The sequence below is a fragment of the Leguminivora glycinivorella genome, unplaced genomic scaffold, assembly GCF_023078275.1.
Source record: "Leguminivora glycinivorella isolate SPB_JAAS2020 unplaced genomic scaffold, LegGlyc_1.1 Scaffold3, whole genome shotgun sequence".
NCBI classification, from domain to species: domain Eukaryota; kingdom Metazoa; phylum Arthropoda; class Insecta; order Lepidoptera; family Tortricidae; genus Leguminivora; species Leguminivora glycinivorella.
This window is the reverse complement of record NW_025952828.1, coordinates 734,097-755,649: the sequence shown is the minus strand read 5'-3', so window position 1 is coordinate 755,649 and position 21,553 is coordinate 734,097. Positions and strand designations below refer to the sequence as shown.

The following is a 21,553-nucleotide window of genomic DNA, read 5'->3' as shown; positions in this document are numbered from 1 at the left end:
TGAGAGAACTTCAAAGCACTTGGAAACCTAAAGAAAATGTAGTGGCAAAACATATAAATGGGCATCCTGAATCCCGACGCTGACAACAGAAAAAATTTCGCGCTAGCTTCGCTCGCCTTTACTATTTCTACATAGGTAATGTATTTTTATGTACATAATAACTACCTACACTGAGAGAAAAAACAAACAGTTTTCATGTTCGTTCAACAAGTTTTTTGGTTAAAATAGCGCCTATGTGCTCTTTGGTTCAAACAACAAGCTACTTGTCATTTGAATCGGCAATATATTTGAATCAACAAGTCGATTTTATAAAAACAACCTGTTTATAAATTATAATGTGTTTACAAATATGGTCAGAATTATTGACATCTTAATTAATACTGTTTCTCATTTAAAAGTGTTATCAGCCTCATTATGAGTTTGACACATAATTGGTAGTAAATTAATTTCTGTTCAGATAATTTATTCAAGTGATAATATTGTGATGAATATTAATTTGACACAGTTATTCATATTATATAATTTCTTGATTGCTTTCACATTGGTGCCAGTTTATGTCAATATTTCTAGCAAAAACAACAGGGTGTTATAAGTTTGACATGTCTGTCTGTCTGTGTGTGTGTCTGTCTGTGGCATCGTAGCTCCCGAATGGATGAGCTGTTTTGAGATTGAGAGACCGTGAATGAGATTTAGTTTTTTCTATTGAAATCTGGTTTCGTCGGGAGTGTTGTTAGCCATGTTTCATGAAAATCAGTCCACTAAGTATGTCGGGGGTATTTTTCAAAATTTTAATTTTGTGGTTAGTTTATTAAATGACTTTATCAGGTATATTACTCCTTTTGCAAATAACACACTTAACATCATTTCAACTCTGAAATGCTAAAATAACATTAATCTTATCTATCACAATCTGTGACATAATGATAAGATATTGATATAAGTACATGAGAATTCAGGTTTATTATGAAACAGTTATCAATAACATGAGAAAATGTTGTTTTTTCTGATAATGTTTGATTACAATATGTGATTCCCAGGCATAGTATAATCTAGTTTTGATTTCTAATGTTATGTTATGTAAATAAAACTATGTGACAAAAACCATAAGTAGAAGAATTAGAAGGAAAATGATTATACTGATTTATTAACCTCTGACGCAAAAACGACGGGGTGTTATAAGTTTGACGTGTCTGTCTGTGTCTGTCTGTGTGTGTATGTCTGTCTGTGTGTGTGTCTGTCTGTGGCATCGTAGCTACCGAATGGATCAACCGATTTAGATTTAGTTTTTTTTTTGTCTGAAAGCTGAGTTAGTCGGGAGTGTTCTTAGCCATGTTTCATGAAAATCGGTGTACTATGTCGCGGTCGGGGGTTTTTTTTTTCAACATTTTAATATGGTTATATACTCATAAAATATCTGATTAATTAGAAGATAAACAATTCCGTCAATGAGTGCACTACTGGACAGGTGGACTCTGTAGACACTTTTTACTTTGTTTCCAACTCAATACATACATAAATAAACTCGTGCCTGTATTCCTAAAAGGGGTAGGCAGAGCTCATATAACTGTTCAAGCTTCATTGCCACTCTTTCTCTCAAATACCTCTGCCACACACTCGACGAGCGGCGTGGGAAGTAGGCAGAGACATAGTGTGGCCGCGCAACTCGTCATGCTCCTCGTCATGCCCACCGCTCTCTATTTTGTCGGTTTTTTGGCTCGAGTCAAAGGGCCGGCAACAACCTAGTGCGATAATCGCGCGAGTAGGGCAGTGTGTGACCGGAGAGGGCAGCCCGAGGAGCACCGCGAGGGGCATAGTGTGGCAGAGGTCAAAGGGGTTGAAATAAAACTACACGCTGAATAAATACAACAATTGAAATCAATCAAGGACCAAAAGCATTTTTATTAACTCTGATCCTTTCCTCAACCGTTTCTGATTAATATTGGCACTCAACATTGTCTGAACCAGGTCATGATTGTATGTTATTGTTACGTCAAGTTATTCATACGCATGCATGTGCATACTGCATGCCCGTAACACGCTTGGCCATTGTGTTTTGGCAGATATGGCTACGACATTTACTTTAAGGCTTGCGCACACCGGATGTAGCGGAGACGAAGACGTGTCTTTATATTCAGTGTGGCCTGGCCTTAAAGAAATTAAGTATATGTGTAAGGTCAAAGTGAAGATCAGGGGGGTTACCATGGAGCACTAAATCCCTTCAGTTTTTTTTTATTATGAATGGGCTTACTCTTGGCCACAGACTAGCCAAAGGCAAAGACGTGGCCTACGAGTTTAGGTTGAAAGAGAAGGACAGAGCTATATTGCCCTCCTAACCTGAAAAGCGCTAATCTCAAACGGAAATCCATAGCCAATTATACTTAAGTATACCTGACAGTTCGATTTTCAAAATCATTTGGGTTTGAGATAGCGCCACTCGTCTTAGCAGGGCAGTAAATATATAACTGGTACAGCTGTGTCCCTTTCTCTCGGCCTAAACTGAACAGCTTTAGTACTTTATGGTAACACCACAGGGAAAACAGAGATGATGTGATTTTTAGGGTTCCGTACCAAAAAGGTACAACAGGAACCCTTATGGTGCGACTCTGTCCGTCTGTCTGTCCGTCTGTCACATTCCTAAATATCTCGAGAACTACTAATGCTATCAACTTGAAATTTGGAATACTTATGAACATTGTAAACCTCTACAAATAGAAAGTATAATTTTTTTAAATATATTAATTTTAATTGTAGAAAATGGCCAAAATGAAAAGGGGGCAAACTGTAAATTTCAAGTTACTAGGTCAAGTGGGGTATCGTTGGAAAGAGCTCAAATTGAACGTAAATAAGCTATTTTTTATAATTTTTTTGTTGTGGAAAAAAAGAATTTTGAAGGAAAATGTAAAAAAAAATACCGTTCCCCCCCTTATCTCCGAAGTTTACCAACGAAAAATTATGAAAATTTTAGTAAACATTGGTTTTATGCTAAATATTACAGGAAAAATATAATCGTGTTTGTATTTTGAATACTTTTTTTTTAATTCACAAAAAACTTTTCAGATTTTTACTTTCAATTTACCCACCCTTGCGGATGTATATCGTACTTCAAATTAATACGAGATGTTACGTAAACCATCTTCTGTCCAATAAAGTAAAAACTGTTTAAATCGGTTAACATTATAAAGAATTATCCCTGAAAAACCAGGTCGCGCAAATTAGTTAGCAAATTGACCGGGAGATGGCGCTATACACAATGATACTCATTAGTACCTATACTTTTGTCTTCTAGTCAAGTCATTAGAGTTATATGAAAATATGAGATTATTTTTACTAGGTAGTTTGAAAGAAAGTTTGTACGGAACCCTAGGTGGGCGAGTCCGACTCGCACTTGGCCGGTTTTTTTAATATTATAGTAGGAAAGAAAAGGAAAGAGCTTCATTTATTCTGCTCTATTCCTTAAGTATGCTTACAAAATAAATTCAATAGTTAAAAGCGTTAAAAGAGGTTGTGTTGTAGACGGTCTTCCCTTAAAAACAGTCAACTTCACATTGATTTTACATACGGCCAAGTGTGTTCAGGCATTTATAAAGATAAGCTGTACAGTGTACGTGTGAAGTCTGTATCTGTGTCCTAATTAAAATGACCCAATGTTACACAAGCTAATTGAATTGTCATACTTAGGGCCAGTTGCGTCAACCACATTTGACAGACACATCGTCACGCAGCAAACGTCTATCGAACTTTCCATACAATCAAATTTAACGAACGCTTTAACGGTGACAGACGGTTTGATGCAACCGGCCCTTAGTGCGTTTTCACATTATCCGATCCGATATCGGATGTCGGACCGATATCCCATACATTACAGGCGCCATCATGGATTTTTTCCATTGAAATCCTTCCGACATCCGATATCGGATCGGATAATGTGAAAACGGACTTACGGCTGGAAGATCTGTTTAAAAGTGGACCTAAATTCTTTGTCTGTTACTTACATAAATTCTTGCTTATATTCCCTAACGGGGTAGGCAGGGCACATGAAAGTGCTCAAGTTTTCACACTTGGCAATTAAGGGGTGGAAGAAAACTAAATTGTAATATTGCAGTGACAGGTTGCCAGCCCATTGCCCGCACACAATGGAACCCATCATATGCTATGTCTGTTATGTGAAATTTTGTGGTTTGGTGAATTTCTTCTATTCCCATGTTCCAATTGAGTCACTTAAAACTCTGATAATTCAAACTTGGCAGAATTTACGATTTTGGTATCAAGACTAGAAATATGAATATGAAAAATATGAATACATATAAAAGTAACTGAATTGATTAGTTAAAGTGTTTTGTCCCTTTCTGTCATGTTGACTTATGTACATAACGTATTTGCGAGAATCGGACAAAAACAAAACACTTTCAGTAGCTTTCAGGGGGTAAAGAGCTAAGTTGGATTTTTCCGAGTTTGAAGTTCGAAAGTCAATGTTTTGTACATACAGGAAAACCGTTAAATAACTCTTTTATAATTTTCCAGGACTCCCTCCCACGAGGCCACCACACGCTCTCAGCCTCCTCCCACCACTTACACCGAGGAGCTTCATCCTTCGACGCCTCCTCAAACAGCAGTGGCATCTCATCCACTCATGTGGTGGAGATCCACAGCACAAATGGCTCGGATACCTCTTCAAGATGGGGCAATTCCCTTGGAAGCCATGGATCGAGCTCTGGTCTCGTGTCTATTGCTACGGAGAATAATAATGTGAAGTTTACACAGCCACATTGCTTAGGTAAGTTGAACATGTTCTCTGGAGTCGTCACAAGATCACCATACTGTCTCTGTCTCAGCATAACACAGTGGAGCGTCATCCTTCGATGTCTCCTCAAATAGTAATGTCTCCTCAAGATCCACAGCACAAATGGCTCGGACACTTCTTCAAGATGGGGCAACTCACTTGGGAGCCATGGATCAAGCTCTGGTATCGTGTTTATTGCTACGGAGAATAATAATGTGAAGTTTACACAGCCACATTGCTTAGGTAAGTTGATTGATTTATTCCAGCCCTAAGCTACCATAACCTCTCTGCCTTTTCAAACCACTGAGGACCATGCTTCAATGCGTCCTCAAACAGCAGTGGCATCTCATCCACTCATGTAGTGGAGATCCACAGCACAAATGGCTCGGATAACTCACTTGGGAGTTGGGAGCCATGGATCGAGTTCTGGTCTCGTGTCTACTGCTACGGAGAATAATAATGTGAAGTTTACACAGTCGCATTGCTTAGGTAAGTTTTGATCCTGCTATCTCTCCATTCTCCCGAAATTTTTGCCTCCATCCTATACCTGATGAATGATCATTTTTGCTAATGCCATTCTTTGCCATCCTGCATATGAACTCCCTAAAGTTACAAACGTCTGAAAGTTTGTAATGTACACCTATTAATCGCGTCATACTGTATAGGGGGGAGGGGGTCATGAAAAAATCACCAAATATCACCATGGGGGGTGGGGGGGTTAGGAACATATCACGTGTATTTTTTTTGTTACACTAACGTAAAGAAAAAAATATATTTCTGAGCTATTTTTATATCAACTCTTACAGTCAGAACTTGCGTTGTGCAGTGCAAAGAGAACAGAATATAATAGAATATAATTTATTCGTGAACACAGTCAAGATTAATTACACATTACAACACAAACAGAAAGGAATGAAGTGCCACGAAATGGCCTCATGTCAGCGTGTTGCTGGTGACTTCCAAGCGCTGATCTTCCGATGAGCCCATCAAGTGAGAAAAAAAGAGCTGTGTGCAGTCGGTTATTTTTAATTCTCAAAGATTTTTTTAGTTTGCCCTCATCACATGTACACGGACAGTCGGTTATAGACGGTCAACCTAATCATGGCACTGAAAAAAGGCGGCAAATTTGACAAATGTGAGCTCACCGGCCAACTGTCTTCAAAAAACGCGTGCCTTCCTAAACCTTGACGTTGGCGGAATCATAGACGAGCCATAACACAAAAACCGGCCAAGTGTGAGTTGGACTCGTGTTGCAAGGGTTCCTTACATCACAAGAAGAGCTTAAGCGCCTTCTGGAGGCGCTAAGTCATTTTTGAAAATAAAATAATCGATATTTTGAACAATTTATAAAAAACCGGCCAAGAGCGTGTCGGGCCACGCTCAGTGTAGGGTTCCGTAGTTTTCCGTATTTTTATCAAAAACTACTTAACCTATCAAGTTCAAAACAATTTTCTTAGAAATTCTTTATAAAGTTCTACTTTTGTGATTTTTTCATATTTTTTAAACATACGGTTTAAAAGTTAGAGGGGGGGGGGGGGGGGGGACACTATTTTCCTTTAGCAGCGATTATTTCCGAAAATATTAATATTATCAAAAAACGATTTTAGTAAACCCTTATTCATTTTAAATACCTATTCAACAATATATCACACATTGGGGTTGGAATGAAAAAAAAATCAGTCCCCACTTTACATGTAGGGGGGGTACCCTAACAAAACATTTTTTTCCACTTTTTATTTTACCACTTTGTTGGCGTGATTGATATACATATTGGTACCAAATTTTAGCTTTCTAGTGCTAACGGTCACTGAGATTACCCGCGGACGGACGGACAGACAGACATGGTGAAACTGAAAGGGTTCCTAGTTGACTACGGAACCCTAAAAAGACGAAACAAAAATGAATGTACATGTAATATTCAAACGCACTCAACACTTTCAAAAGATTTGGTAACTCCTTGCAGCCCCAGTGAGTGAAATTCGTAATTTGAGTTTTTTTCTTTTAGGCTTGACTATATATTTCTTATTTATAGGTTTTCTTGTAATCTATACATTAAAGGCTATCTCGGGTATTTTTTTGAAAATTTTTAAGCTAATTAGTTTCGGAGATAAGGGAATGGTAATTTTTGCCTGTTTTCTTAAATTACTTGACTGAAAATTATTAAAAACATATATTTTTGAAATACGTATAAGGGCCATTTTTTTTCAAAGTTGTCCACCCCACTTTTTTTGTAACATGGGTATTTTTTACGCGATTCATATTCAGAATCGTGATAGGAGAAAAAAATGTCCCAAGATTTCCATATTTTTTTTAGACCTTCCATTCCGTTACCGCCATACTGAAAAAATGGTAACGGAATAGAGAAAAACCTTGGGACACTTTTTTACTCCTATTAGGATTGAAAGAGCTCGCGATTCTGAGTGGAAAGCACATAAAAAATTCCATATAAAAAAAGTGGGGCCCAATTAACGCTCTTTCATTTGATATGTAACGCTAAAAAACTATTTCAAAAAACTTTGATTTCTAATTTTCACTTTTACCCCCCAAAAGTGGCCCCTATAGTTGTTTTTTTTATTTTATTTAAATTACATGCCCGTCTTTGGGTCACAAGTTTACAAATGTGTGCCAAACAAGTTAATCGGTTCAGTGGTTTCCTTTTTGAGGTACGGAACCTTAAAAATGAGGGGGCAAAGGTTTAATTCTCATAGAAAATTTGAATTTCGCGCCAAGATTTGGTTGATTCGTCGGTTGGAAAAAAGTCTACTTAAGTTGCCAAAAAATTACACGTCATATTGGCCAGGGGGGGGAGGGGGTCCTGAAAATATCACCAAAGATCACCATGGGGGAGGGGGGGGGGTCTAAAATAAGCCAAAAACGTATGACGCGATTAATGGACGCCCCCTAGGTAGATAGATCCATACTATTAGTGTCTCCCGGGCGCTGACTAATCAGTCCTATGTATGGTTACTACTCAACTTCAAGTAAATGGTGACGCAACTGCGTCCGACACGTTTCCCCATCGCGCTGACTGGAGGCCTAGCGAGTGTGGGGTTTCCGTACTTCCGTTCCATAATTTTTAGGGTTCTGTAGTCAACTAGGAACCCTTATAGTTTCGCCATGTCTGTCCGTCCGTCCGTTCGTCCGTCCGTCCGTCCGTCCGCGGATAATCTCAGTAACCGTAAGCACTAGAAAGCTGAAATTTGGTACCAATACGTAGATCAATCACGCCAACAAAGTGCAAAAATAAAAAATGGAAAAAAATGTTTTATTAGGGTACCCCTCCGACATGTAAAGTGGGGGCTGATATTTTTTTTCATTCCAACCCCAACGTGTGATATATTGTTGGATAGGTATTTAAAAATGAATAAGGGTTTACTAAGACCGTTTTTTGATAATATTAATATTTTCGGAAATAATCGCTCCTAAAGGAAAAAAAAGTGCGTCCCCCCCCCTCTAACTTTTGAACCATATGTTTAAAAAATATGAAAAAAATCACAAAAGTAGAACTTTATAAATACTTTCTAGGAAAATTGTTTTGAACTTGATAGGTTCATTTATTGTGTGAAAATTCAAAACTATTGTAAAATTGTTCACAGACAACCTCCAAGTCAAAGACAAAGATCTACCAACACCATCATCCACACCCACCACCTCCAGAAAGTCACGGAGAAGATCGAACCTCTTCACTCCATCAAAGAAAGGGGACGACAGGCTAAAGAACGGAGAACTAGGGTCCGGTCGGGCGATACCCTTGAAACAGGGGTACTTGTATAAGAAGAGTAGTAAAGCTCTCAATAAGGAGTGGAAGAAGAAGTATGTGACGCTGTGCGATGATGGGAGGTTGACGTATCATCCTAGTTTACATGTGAGTACAACTACATTTATAATATACCATATTTTAAGAATTGCATTGTCTTTATCTTATATTGTACTTTTAAACGAGCAATTCTTGTATATTTATTTATTTATTTATATATACCGACGATCTCGGAAACCGCTCTAACGATTTCGCTGAAATTTGTTATATGGGGGTTTTCGGGGGTGAAAAATCGATCTAGCGTAGCCTTAGATCCCGGAAAACGCGAATTTTCGAGTTTTCATGAGTTTTTCTTTCGCGTTAGTAAACGTAAAATATGGTCGTTAATTTCGCCGCGCGCGCATCGATTCCGCTTAGCTCAGTCGTACGAGGTCGGTCTAATGTACGCAGATAGATCGTAGAGTGTCAGGGTTTCGAATCCCGGCCAGAAATTAAGTTTTTGTTTTTTGTCTTTTTTTTTTGTTTTTGTATTTATAAGAGTTTTTTTATCTAAAGACGTGAAATATTAAAATAGAACCGAGCGAAGCTCGGTCCCCCAGATATTTCTATAAAATGTTGTTAAATTTTCGTGAATTTTCCCAGGGCTTTTGTATAAATTTCTGCATCTGCTTGGTAGATATTCCGCGAATTCGCACGAAGCGCTTTGCTTCTTTTTTTCTTATGCGCACTGCCAAGGAGTGGAATTCCTTGCCGGCGGCTATATTTCCGAGCTCATATAACCCGGCAGCCTTCAAATCAAGAGTGAACACTGAACAGGCATCTTCTGGGCGAGCTCACTCCATCGTAGGCCACGTCTTTGCCTTTGGCTAGTCTGTGGCCAAGAGTAAGCCCATTTATATTATAAAAAAAAACAAAAACTGCCGATAAGTTTCAAAAAAATATTGAGATGGCGTGTGTTTATGTCACTTTTTAAAAACACAACATAAAAAAAAAGATTTACATGGCATTGAAATTACGTGTAAATAAAATATCGTACTTTCTAGATTAATCTTCGTTTCTGATTCTTTTCCATTGATTTTTTTACAAACTGAACGACCTCATTTGTTGAGCCATCGTAAAAATGTCGTAAAATTTTCTTATGGTAAATAAACCGTGCTATTTATAGATAATATATGCTAGTTGTATTCAGACTACCGTCAGGCTCATTATGAAGGGAAAATTAAGTTGCAACAATGTTTACACATAATGTAGTGGTATTTTACAATGTTATGTATTATTCGGCAGGCAAGTATGGTCGCGCGATAAATGATTAAAACATCAGGCTGTCCTTATCGCACTGTTTGTAAGCGCGATAGGGACGGCCGGCCAGATGTTTTATTATTTATCGCGCCACCATACTTGCCTGCTTGATCATGCATGACTACATTTATTAAATAGAATTGTATTTTTTATATTTTACCTCAGCTTTTATCAGTTCGCGTTTATATCAGTTCTTACTGTCCATTAACAAATGTCCTTGAGTTTTAAAATAAATAAATAAATATCGGGGACACTGTACACAGATCAACTTAGCCCCAAACTAAGCAAAGCTTGTACTATGGGTGTTAAGCGACGATATACATACTTAAATAGAATTGATAGATTTCTCAAACACGCTTTTTTGGCTGTAGTAACCATTTAGGGTGCTGTTCAGTATCTTCATACATTTAATGTCATTTTCCGTGCCGTTTACGCTTTCAGGAACCTTTTTTAAAAACGTCGTATACTCAAGGTAGCCGCTATATCCATATGTAAAGTAATTACTAAACTTCAATTCCATAACCATTTTAATACCTCGTTGTCACATTTTGTAATGCTTCAAGTACCTTCCTTTAACATAAACTACTCCACATAACTAGTTCCTACGTTGTGCAAGGCAATTTATACCGAGTTATGATCAAAACAGAGCCATAATGAATAATATTATTGTTGCATATTAGCTGTAGTACATAGTTTACACTTAATTTGAATTGTTATTGTTTCTCGCTTGAGAGAATTTGATATACTATAGTATTATAGTTGTAGTGTATGTAATACAAACATTACTAGTCTGTTACGTTGAAGAGCAATAAAATTGGAGATATTTGGTGATGTGAAAACAAGTTTTGGTGTTTGTACTTCACTGGGCTATGAAAGTTTTGCATTTAAATGAGAAATTAGTGAAATTACATGAAGAATATACCTAAGGAACTTACTTTAAAAGAATATACATAAGCAAACCTTTATTTATTTTTAGTTTTTAGGGTTCCGTGGCCAAAATGGCTAAAACTAAACAGAAATTCATCTGTCTGTCCGTATGTGTATGTCACAGTAATTGTATGCTAATTTCTAATGTGTTTACAAGTACGGTAAAAATAGTTAACCTTTACCAATTCTCGTCTTGTGTCAACGTCTCTTCATTGATTACTCTTATTTACAATATCCTGGGAAAATCGTGAGGGGAAATTTTAAAATATTTGACTCTTCAAAAACGAGGGTTATCTTTTACATAAGTAGAGGGTCATCTTTACTGATGCATACATCCATATCGTAGGTGTCACGCGGCCCGACTAGGGTTGCAAAAAAACGGTTTTTTTTCTGGCTTGAAAAAAAACATGAAAAAAAACCGTGAAAAAAAACAGTTTTTTTTCTGGAGTTTGTTTTTTTTCTAAAGTACGAAATCTCAAAATTTGCAAAGTAGTTAATACTTTTAAACGGTTTTTTAGACTTAATGTTAACTATTAAACGAATTTAATCAAATAACTTTAATTTCTGGTCTTTTAAAAGTCACATTTACGAAATCTGTAGTTGGTAGTTATCACTATTTACTGTTGGAAACACCACCGCCTCTCCACGCTACACGCAGCATCGGGGATTCCCCAATAAACGTTTGTATACTGAATGTTAATTGAATTAAAATGTACGTTATTGTTATTGAAACACGTTACAACTCACGAAAAACCGTTATTGTTGTATTATTTGTTCATCTGAAAAAAAACCATATTTAGAAAAAAAACCATGGTGCTCGGTTTTTTTTCATGTTTTTTTCACAATTCTGAAAAAAAAACATTTGGTTTTTTTTCTATTTACAACCCTAGGCCCGACCACGCGAAGCGATCCGTATCAGACTAATTATGTATTAAGCTCAGGGAGCATTTTAGAGAGGCGCGGGCGTCAATTTCTTGCATATTAGTCGTGTAGATTTTTCCGCGTGACACTAAAACCAGCCTATGTCTCTATTTTCCAGGATTACATGGAGGATGTGAACGGCAAAGAGATCTCGCTACAATACGTCACAGTGAAGGTTCCTGGGCAAAAGCCTAGGGGCTCCAAGTCCATCATCACAACAGTGCCGGGGTACAACGGCTACAGCAGTCTGGATCTACATGATAGTATCGGGGGACTGAGTCTCGGTGAGTCTTCATTTATTTGACTGCATCTGTTGATCTTTCATGCTATGAATAGTCCATTACAGTTGTTTATTACCATCCATATTTATCCGTTTGTAATCTCCTTGTCAATAAGTGGTGTACAATAAAGTATATTATTATTAATTGGGCTTAAAGAGTATATTTCCCAACCTACTTTGAATTTTCATGCCATTCTCATGCCTAATTAAGGGTTACTATTTCCGATTTTTAAAAACGTAAATAAATAATTTGTCATACATTTTCTGGTAGTTACAACATTCAGTCGGTGTTCTGCCGGAAGTGTGAATTTTTCCATTTTTCCTTTTATTTATAAATATGTTATAATCCAAGAATTTGAAGCTAAACCTAATTTCTTTGAATTCCAGGATACAAAGAGAAACCAGTCCGCGTGACAGACAAGGCGTTGATGTCTGCGTTTGACACGCTCAAAGAGCCGGCGTCGAGTCGGCAATCGCTTGCGTCTGAGGCTGAGGCTAATGGCGATAAAGACACGCCGCATGTCAAGAAGCGGCATAGGCGGATGAAGAGTAGCGGTGTGAAGAAAGACGGAGATGAAGGTTAGTTTTATTGCTATACTAGCTTTTTCCTGTGGCTTCGTCCTCGTACTAATCTAATCTTGTTTTCCCGTACAAACTTTGGACCCCCATATCATATCACCCCCTTAGAAGGTGAATTTTGAAAATCCTTTCTTAGTGCTCCTCTATATATACAGGAACCTACATGTCAGATTTGGAATCTCTTGGACCAGCGGTTTCGGCAGTGCATTGATATGTCAGTCAGTCAGTTTGTTCTTTTACATATATATTTAGATCCGTGATCCGTGTGGTGACGGGTTAAGAATTTACCACCCCCTTTCTTCCTGTGGGTGTCGTAGAAGTCGACTGTGGGATATGGGTTAAATTGTGGCGTAGGCAAGAGGCTGGCAACCTGTCACTGTAATGTCACAATTTGGATTTCTTTCAACCCCTTTTTGCCAAGAGTGGCACTGAAACTTAGTAGTTCATGTGCTCTGCCTACCCCTTTATGGGATACATGCGTGATTATATGTATGTATGTATGTATATATTTAGAAGATATGTTTAATCTTCTAACAATATTTCATGTTTCAGTAGAATATACATTCATTTCCCATTTATTCTACATTCTTTAGGAATATTTTGTATTCACGATAGCTGGCATAAATGGAATGAACAAAACTTTGTATGAGGCCACCTGTATCAATATGTAACTGATAACATACATACATACATACAATACAATCATGCCTGTATCCCTTAAAGGGGTAGACAGAACGTTCATGTGTTCTATCTACCAAGTTTCAGTGTCACGCTTGGCAAAAAGGGGTTGAAAGAACACGAAATTGTGATATTGCAGAAATGATAAGAGCTACCGTTTTATTGATTAATCTGTCACAGACAATACAGACATGCATATTTTCATTTATCCATTCGTTTCATTCGTGCCGGCCCTAGTGAACTGACCTGTCCTACTCACACACTCATCCGAGGAAATCCGAATTCGCTTGCATGTTTTGCGTGCGAGTGGCGCGCTTGTGCGCACATCGGCGCGGCGTACGATTGTTAGCAGTGTTATTACTGGTTTTATGCCGTGGAATGGCTAATCATAGTTCCTTTTTTGTTCACTAGATGGCGAGAGCGGCGCGTCGTGCGAGTTCACCATAGTGTCGCTGGACGGCAAGCGCTGGCGCTGGGAAGTAGGTGGCGCTAGCGGCGCGGCCGCCGCCGCCGAGAGAGACGCCTGGGTGTGCGCTGTGGAGGCGCAGATACTGGCTTCGCTGCAAGGAAGGGTACGTTACTGTAGTTTCTCTTTTCGTCCACTAGATGGTGACGGTGGCGCGTCGTGCGAGTTCACAATAGTGTCGCTGGGAGGTAGGCCGCAGCCGCAGAGAGAGATGCCTGGGTGTGCGCCGTGGAGGCGCAGATGCTGGCCTCGCTACAGGGGAGGGTGAGTAACTTTAGTTTCTCTTATCGTTCACTAGATGCCGTGAGAGTCGCTTGGGTTTGCGCTATAGAAACGCAGGTACTGGCTTCGCTACAAGGGAGGGTGAAGAAATACCCTGTTTCCTGGATATTGACACAAAAATTGACAGCTTGAAAAAAACATGTCTACGGTTCACATGTCTTTTTTTTTTTTTTTTGTTAAGTTGGTAGCAATGTAACACAGTACGTTAAAACCCAAAAACACACTGTTACTAATGCGTTTTAGGGGAATACACTCTATAGACTTATCTTGACATGTTTAATGTAGGATTTTAAAGATCTATACACGACCCTGTAAATGACGAATGACAATACGAGAGTAGAAAAGAACTATAACACCATGTGTGATTGTTACAGACGTCCCGATTACCAGCGCCAACGGGCGCCAATTCTACAGGCGATGTTCGCGCCACGTATTATATTCGACGGGTCCATGGGAACGACAAGTGCGCAGATTGTGGGGCCAATGGTATGTTGAATTTTGAATGATTGTCAACAATGAGACCTCTAATCATCTAACACAGACTTACGTTCCCGAGCGTTTTCACATTATCCGATCCGATATCGGATGTAAGAAGAATGTCATAGATTGCGCCTTTATATAGGATGTCTGTCCTAAATCCGATATCGGATCGGATATTGTGAAAACGCACTAAGTCAAAAGGGGCAGCATTTATCTACTTATAATCGTGATATATACGAATTAATTTAAAGTATTCGATTTAGGGAACAGGTAAACAAAATGGAAGGGAGAATAGAAGGTTGTTTTCCTAAAGAAAATATTTTTTTTTGTCAACTAAGACAGCTGTATCTCTTAAGGGTCATAAAGTTTTAAACTTCTTTTTTGAGGGTCACAAAGTGTGTTTTGTCTTATGGCCCCGGGCTAAAGATACATTTGCAGAGATGATGACATTATGCTGACTGTAGATTGAGCACTGCTCTTGAGGGCAGCAAGTTTTCTATAGAAATCCCAAAGCGATACACCCTTTAACGTGTACAATCAAGTATTGTTTATTTCTAATTCACAGATCCTGACTGGGCGAGCTTGAACCTTGGTGTGTTAATCTGCATAGAGTGCTCCGGCATTCACCGAAATCTCGGATCTCACATCTCGCGAGTACGCTCATTAGATCTGGACGAATGGCCGTAAGTACTCTGCATACTTGTATACATTAGATAGATAGATAGATAGATAGATAAGTCATTAACCTTTTGGCCGCCGGGCCCTGTCCGCCAAGACGCTCACTCACACGCCAGAGCAAATTTTACGTAAACAACTGATAAAACGTTTAGGGATTGCAAATAGTGATATCGATACTTAAAATTAATGGTAGAAATCTTCTCAGATTGGCCTTTTTATTCACTAACTCTCTTTTCTCTCAAAAATTCCAAACGAAACAGATTGATTATACAAAAAAAAATCTAGAAAATAAAGGACACTATCATGAAATCAACCACTAAACATTACCGATTCATGTAGTAATACTTATCACTGCACTAGTCTACCTATTATACCTGTCAAAGGTTCAGTAGATTACAGTAACAGTGTTCAAACTACAACCCGAAATCTAGAACCTACCTATCTGGGCTGTAAAAAGTACTGGACCGGTTATATGCCCCAATAAAGTATAGATGTTGCAATTAGTTTCCGAACTGACAACACTAATGATGCTAGACTGATATTTTTTGAAAATTGGCGTGGTTTATTTTTTTTTATTAGCCTCTTTAGTGTTCCACGCTGGGCAAAAGCCTCCCCTCGTTTTTTCCACTCGACCCTGTTGTCGGCGTTTTCCCACCTTATCCATGGTAATCGATTAGTTGCGTGTTCCATTTTCGAAAACTTTACGCTGTGGCGTGTCAAACGCCACACGTAAAAAAATCTCTATGACACGCCAGGCGTGTCATCCGCACAGAAACGGTTAATTTATTGTTTCTAAAACGTAACTAACTGTAAGTCAGGATTTAATTTACCTAACGGTAAATCTACATGTCATCATCCTCCTTGCATTATCCGGCATTTGCCACGACTCATGGGAGCCTGGGCACAGTATAATAAAGAGTACTATCGTACAGTATGGCCACTCCCGCTCCCCGCTGAAAGTGCCACCCACCCCCTCTCGGTTACCTCACAGTTACCGCCTGTCAATAACACGAACAGTCGACCTGTCATATTTCACTCATACAAGCTTAGTACGCGTTCACCTACACGTGCTTAGATTGTGTGCTAAGAACGCACCTCTTTCATATATTTGACGGCCAGTGTCCGAGGTGTGGCCTGGGGTCCGTTTTAATTTAATTTAATTTTTAATTTATTTATTTGGCTCACAAAACAAGTTAATAGACATTAATAGAAAAATACATTACAATTTTACTAAAGTACTGAGCTGGCCTATAACTCTAAACATGTGTGCACAGATAGTATTTAATTTACAACTAACGTTTTGACAACTAATCCCGAGATTTGGCGTAGGCACTATTTTTACGAAAGCGACTGCCAAATCTGGTAAATCTAAATGTATAGGCTAAATTGTGTTCTCTTTGCAGATTGGGTCACGTGAGCGTAATGGTGTCAATGGGTAACTCGCTGGCGAACAATATTTGGGAGGCAGACCTTCGGGGGCACATCAAACCTATCGCGTCTTCAAGTCGGGAAGAGAAAGAAAGGTAATTACATTTTAATTCAACTGGTCCCCTTGTGTTGTTGTTATTCCCCTTTAATTTAATTATGTTGTTCGACTTATTCGTGTAGTAAAAGTATTTTTTTAGGATATTTCCTTTTTCTACTAAATTTTAGGCACATCAAGTTCTGTTCACACAGTATGCGCATAACGTTATATGAGTTAAAAAAATGTACCGATGTAAAAACAGCGATATGTGCTTATTACGCATATGCACACGCGTAGCTACAGTATGGTATAGTCCTATGGGGAAACAGCTCTTATACATTAAACGCAATAAAGTATTGAGTATGAGTACTATGAGTAACGTTATTTCGGTTAAACTTAGGAAGTCGGGAACCATGCGCGAATCGGATCTAGTGTGCTATGCGCCTTATTTGAGCAATTTAATAACAGCTATCATTGTTTCCAGGTGGATCCGTCTAAAATACGAACGCCGAGCGTTCCTTTCCTCCACTGAAGTACCCACCGGCGTGGAATCCCTCCTCACAGCCTCGTCTCGTGGAGCCATTTGTTCTCTAGCGCGGATGCTGGCAGTACCGGCGCCGAGGGCACCCACGCCCGCTGAACGGGCGCTGGCCTTGAGAGCCGCGGCGGCAGCGGGGCAATTACCTGCTGCACAGTTGCTTATATGGGTAAGTATCATACATCAGGCACTGTCTAAGAGACGGACTAATGCACCGCTATCAATGTACTCCGCTGACGCTACGCTAACGCTCCGCCTACGCTCTCAAAACGCGCATGTGTGGCCGAGCTTTAAGAGCACTCACGCCTGCTGAATGGGCGCTGGCTTTGAGAGCCGCGGGACAGTTGCCTGCTGCACAGCTGTTGATATGGGTAAGTAATACCAGGACTTAACTGTCGAAGAGATAGACTAAGGTTCTCAAGTAAGTTTGTGCTAGATTTCCTCTAAGTCTACATTTAGTACACCTACTTACAAGGTTAAATTTATTATTCTCCACTACCTAGGTTGTCTGGAAGAGATCGCTCTTTAGCGATAAGACCGCCTCTTGTTTTACCTCTTAAGTTGTTGTTTATACTTGCTATGTTGTTTCGTGTATTGAGGTGTGCAATAAAGAGTATTTGTATTGTATTGTATTGTTCTCACTGAAGGTTCTCAAGTCTCCACTGGAGTACAATCTTTCCTTAATAGCTTCTTGCAGAGAAATTAGATAAGATTGTTCTGGGTCTAGAGATATCTACCACCCAACTCTGCTGAAAAAGCGTCGCCTTTGAAAAATAAAGGGTACTTCTTCCCGTTGAACGACCAAACTTTAAAAGGACTACTGTTGTCCACTATGCAGTTGCTTAAATTAGTAAACTAGTGGTTTATTGTGAAAAACCCTGTTTTGTAATAATGTGTTTTAATCTATTAAAAATGTAACGATATAATTACAAACTTTAAGTGTCCCAAATTCCTATTCAATAAAGACGGTCAACCGAATTTTATCACTAAATAAAAGGCGGCAACCGGCCGATAGTCTTCATGAAGCGCGCGATTTAATCAACCCCGACGCAAAATTGACGCGTTTATTATAAGTTTGACGTATCTCTGTCTGTCTGTGGTATCGTAGATCCCGAACGAATGAACCGATTTATGTTTAGTTTTTTTTTTGTTTGAAAACCGAGTTAGTCGGGAGCCATGTTTTATGAAAATTGGTCCACTATGTCGCGGTCGGGGGTTTTTCAAAATTTTAATTTTGTGGTTAGGTTATAAACCTCAACATCGGCGAAAATATCGAAAACCTCACAGGGGCGAAAGTTTATCATCCATAGAAAATTTGAATTTCGTGACAAGATTCGGTCGACAGTAATACAAATAGATTATTTTTAAATAAAATAAAATAAAAAATAGAAATAGCCTTTATTCCCCAAAAAGTACCTATGCACATTACAAATTATCAATATTATCATATAAAGTAAAGAAAAGTGTATATTAATTCAAGACCTAAAATATAAGTAAACTTAAACCTAATTCTAATTGGGGATCATCCATTTCTGAACGAAGGCCTCCCCATCTCGTGCCAGTCGCTTCTATTTCTGAGCCAGGCGGGGCCAATGGTTTCCAGCAACTGAAACTATGTTATCTTTCCAGATTATCTTTATCTAATAATCATTTTCCTCTCTTCCAGCACAACGGCAACCCGAACTACCCCGACGCGGACGGGCACACGTGCGTGTTCTACGCGCGCGCCGCCGCCAACCACCTCTCCGGCGTCCCCCCCCACTACCCCAAGCACCTGCAGCTGCTCTGCCCCCTCCACCCCAACCCCCCACAACCTGCAGACAACGCTTCTAATACAAGCTCCAACTCCTCCAACAAGAGTAATCTTAAGAACCCCGAACCGGAGTGCAATTGCATTATCTTCGAACTTCTCAACGCTCAGAGCGCGGCCAATGCCCTAGTCGAACTTCTCATCGGCTTACAGAACAACCAGTACATGAACGGATACGAAAGTAACGGTTTCAGCCATGGAACTCTAGGGAGGGGATCGTCCCTCGGAGGCTTAGGCGGCAATCTGTCGCTGACCAACGGAAAGTGTGGGAGTATCGTTTAATTTCTATGTTACCGTATTTGTTGGTATGTAATTTATTTTTCGTTCGGTTAGGATGTGTTTAAATAAATGATTAACGAAATTATAAGTGAATTTTATCTGTCAATTTGGAGATACTTAAATTATACCCGTTAGAGGTAGGTAGAAGTGTATAGCCCTAATTTATCACATATCCGATAGTTCAAATTTTTTGTTCCGTTTTTAGACTAATATATCCGCATTTTTGTATTAAAATACGAATTCGTTGGAAAAGGACGGAGATATACGAATGTAATGTTAGGTCTCTTTCTGGTTATCGGTGTTGATTCGAATTTAGGAATTTTGTAACAGAGTAACTGTTATCATTGACTTTATACTGTAAATATCTTGATTGATAAATAGATATTGTTGAACTGTCTCTCCTGTGACTTCCGGTCAAATGCATAGACAAAACAAAACTAATATCTGAAGTAAATTTGACAACTGAAAAGATGGAGGCACTTTACATTATGGGGTATAGGTGAAAAACATAAGAAAGTCACCTGTTGTATGTGTGAGTGACGTGTTCGAATAGATAACACATATTTAAAATTAGAAACAAAACAAACGCCTATTCGAACACGTCACTCACACATACAACAGGTGACTTTATTAAGTTTTTCACCTATAACAAGGCTGTCTAAGGACGATTACAGAACTAAAGCTTGGCCAGAAATATATGACTATTGTCAGGAGGGCGCTGTTATTCTTATGTATAGAGTGACAGTTCAGTTTAGTATGAAGAAAATAGTTCTAATGAAATTCCGCAAGATGGCGCGTAGTCATTTTTTGTCAAGCTTTATCTAATTCGGTTATCAAATTTGCGGTTAGATTATTATCATAGATGTACAACAAAACTGTTAGTTTTACATTTTAGGTTGCATTTTAGTACAACCAAAGTTATAATACCGTGTAAAGACCGTTTAAAAGTAATAAATAGAGAAAAAGCTGTTTCTTCTTCCAAAATGTGGCGCAAACGTAAATGTTGATGTTTTCACTTATAACCGTGCAATAGTAGTTTAGCTATACAGTTTTACAGTCATTAAATACATCGTAAGAAATCGAAAGTCGTAACCTACAAATAAAACTTAATTTTGTATATTTAAGAGCAATCGTGCGACACAAACTGATATCGCACATCTGATTATTTAGGGTCCCCCCACATCTGGCGTCTCGCGAGCGTAGCGTCGGGCCGACTGTATGAAAAAAGACGACGCGGCGTTAGACTTTACCATACAGTTGGCCCGACGCTACGCTCGCGAGACGCCAGATGTGGGGGGACCCTAAAACGATTATTATACCAGTTGAGTAATAAGAACTATAAAGGATTGAGTTACATAGCCATCGATTTGTAACACCTACTTCAAACTAGAGTTCTGAACCTATATCATACTAAAAGGTTTACATTTATTGACAATATAATCGAAAAAACCCTTGTCAAGCGTCAAGATGTCGATCTGCGTTGTAATATACAGATGGCTATGAGATACGTCACACCGCCTGCGTGACTTGTGCGTTCACGGTTTTTACCTACAATGAGTTTAATGACTGTACTGTTCCATCAATATTCACATACATCACATACAGAGCTAAAATATAATACTCTACGTTGTAAATCTGGTAACATTACTAAGGAATACAACCATAGATTATAAATTTTAATACGTAAAACGCGTTTCTGTCACAAAAGGATTCTTATACTTCAACTGAAATAACAACGTTTTGCATACGAAATAATAACAGAAAAACCCTCGGAGAATATAATACTAGAGAGGATATTGAGCGTACAGTTGTCGTTGTGTGCGTGCGTGATGACACGACACGACTTGCTAGTCGTTCGCATGTAAACAGAAATGGAAATGATGCGCGTGTATTGCCCACTAGCGTTCATCTACAAGTGTGTTGATGGACTTCCTATTCGAACGCCATCTTAGCGCCTAGCGGTCGTGTCATGAATAATTTCTTTCTCTTTTGCTCATTAATGTTGTTTAAAAGTGTAATATCGATAGCTTCTTATGCAGTAAACTAATGTTATAGTGAGCTGATGAAGAATTAATCTCGAAACGCGTTTAGCCACTTTTTTGTCGTCAACGGCCGGTAATCCACGTGTAGTAAAATCTAGCTATCAATTTACAAGTGCTAACTCACCGTACACTGTCGTACTTACCGTACCAAAATCAATAACAATTAGCTTATATCACCTTGACACTGGCAAAATAGTCCCCATGGACTGAGGCCATTTAATTTTAAAAACTTAAGTGTGTAAGGTTCAAGAACTTGCAAAAGGTGTATTCGATACAAACCGCCCGGCATATC

At 38.8% G+C, this 21,553-nt stretch overlaps 1 protein-coding gene across 1 annotated transcript in view; it reads left to right on the top strand.

Moving 5' to 3' along the window:
• LOC125242021 (centaurin-gamma-1A-like) overlaps positions 1-19,783 on the top strand; it is a 119,696-nt gene extending 99,913 nt beyond the window's left edge. Inside the window, exons 7-16 of the mRNA XM_048150726.1 lie at positions 4,522-4,774; positions 8,377-8,645; positions 11,803-11,968; positions 12,352-12,543; positions 13,633-13,793; positions 14,344-14,455; positions 15,015-15,132; positions 16,531-16,650; positions 17,077-17,299; positions 18,797-19,783. Coding sequence (XP_048006683.1) covers positions 4,522-4,774; positions 8,377-8,645; positions 11,803-11,968; positions 12,352-12,543; positions 13,633-13,793; positions 14,344-14,455; positions 15,015-15,132; positions 16,531-16,650; positions 17,077-17,299; positions 18,797-19,222 — 2,040 coding nt within the window. The 3' untranslated portion in view covers positions 19,223-19,783. The remainder of the gene's footprint in view (positions 1-4,521; positions 4,775-8,376; positions 8,646-11,802; positions 11,969-12,351; positions 12,544-13,632; positions 13,794-14,343; positions 14,456-15,014; positions 15,133-16,530; positions 16,651-17,076; positions 17,300-18,796) is intronic.
• Positions 19,784-21,553: the final 1,770 nt, after the last annotated feature.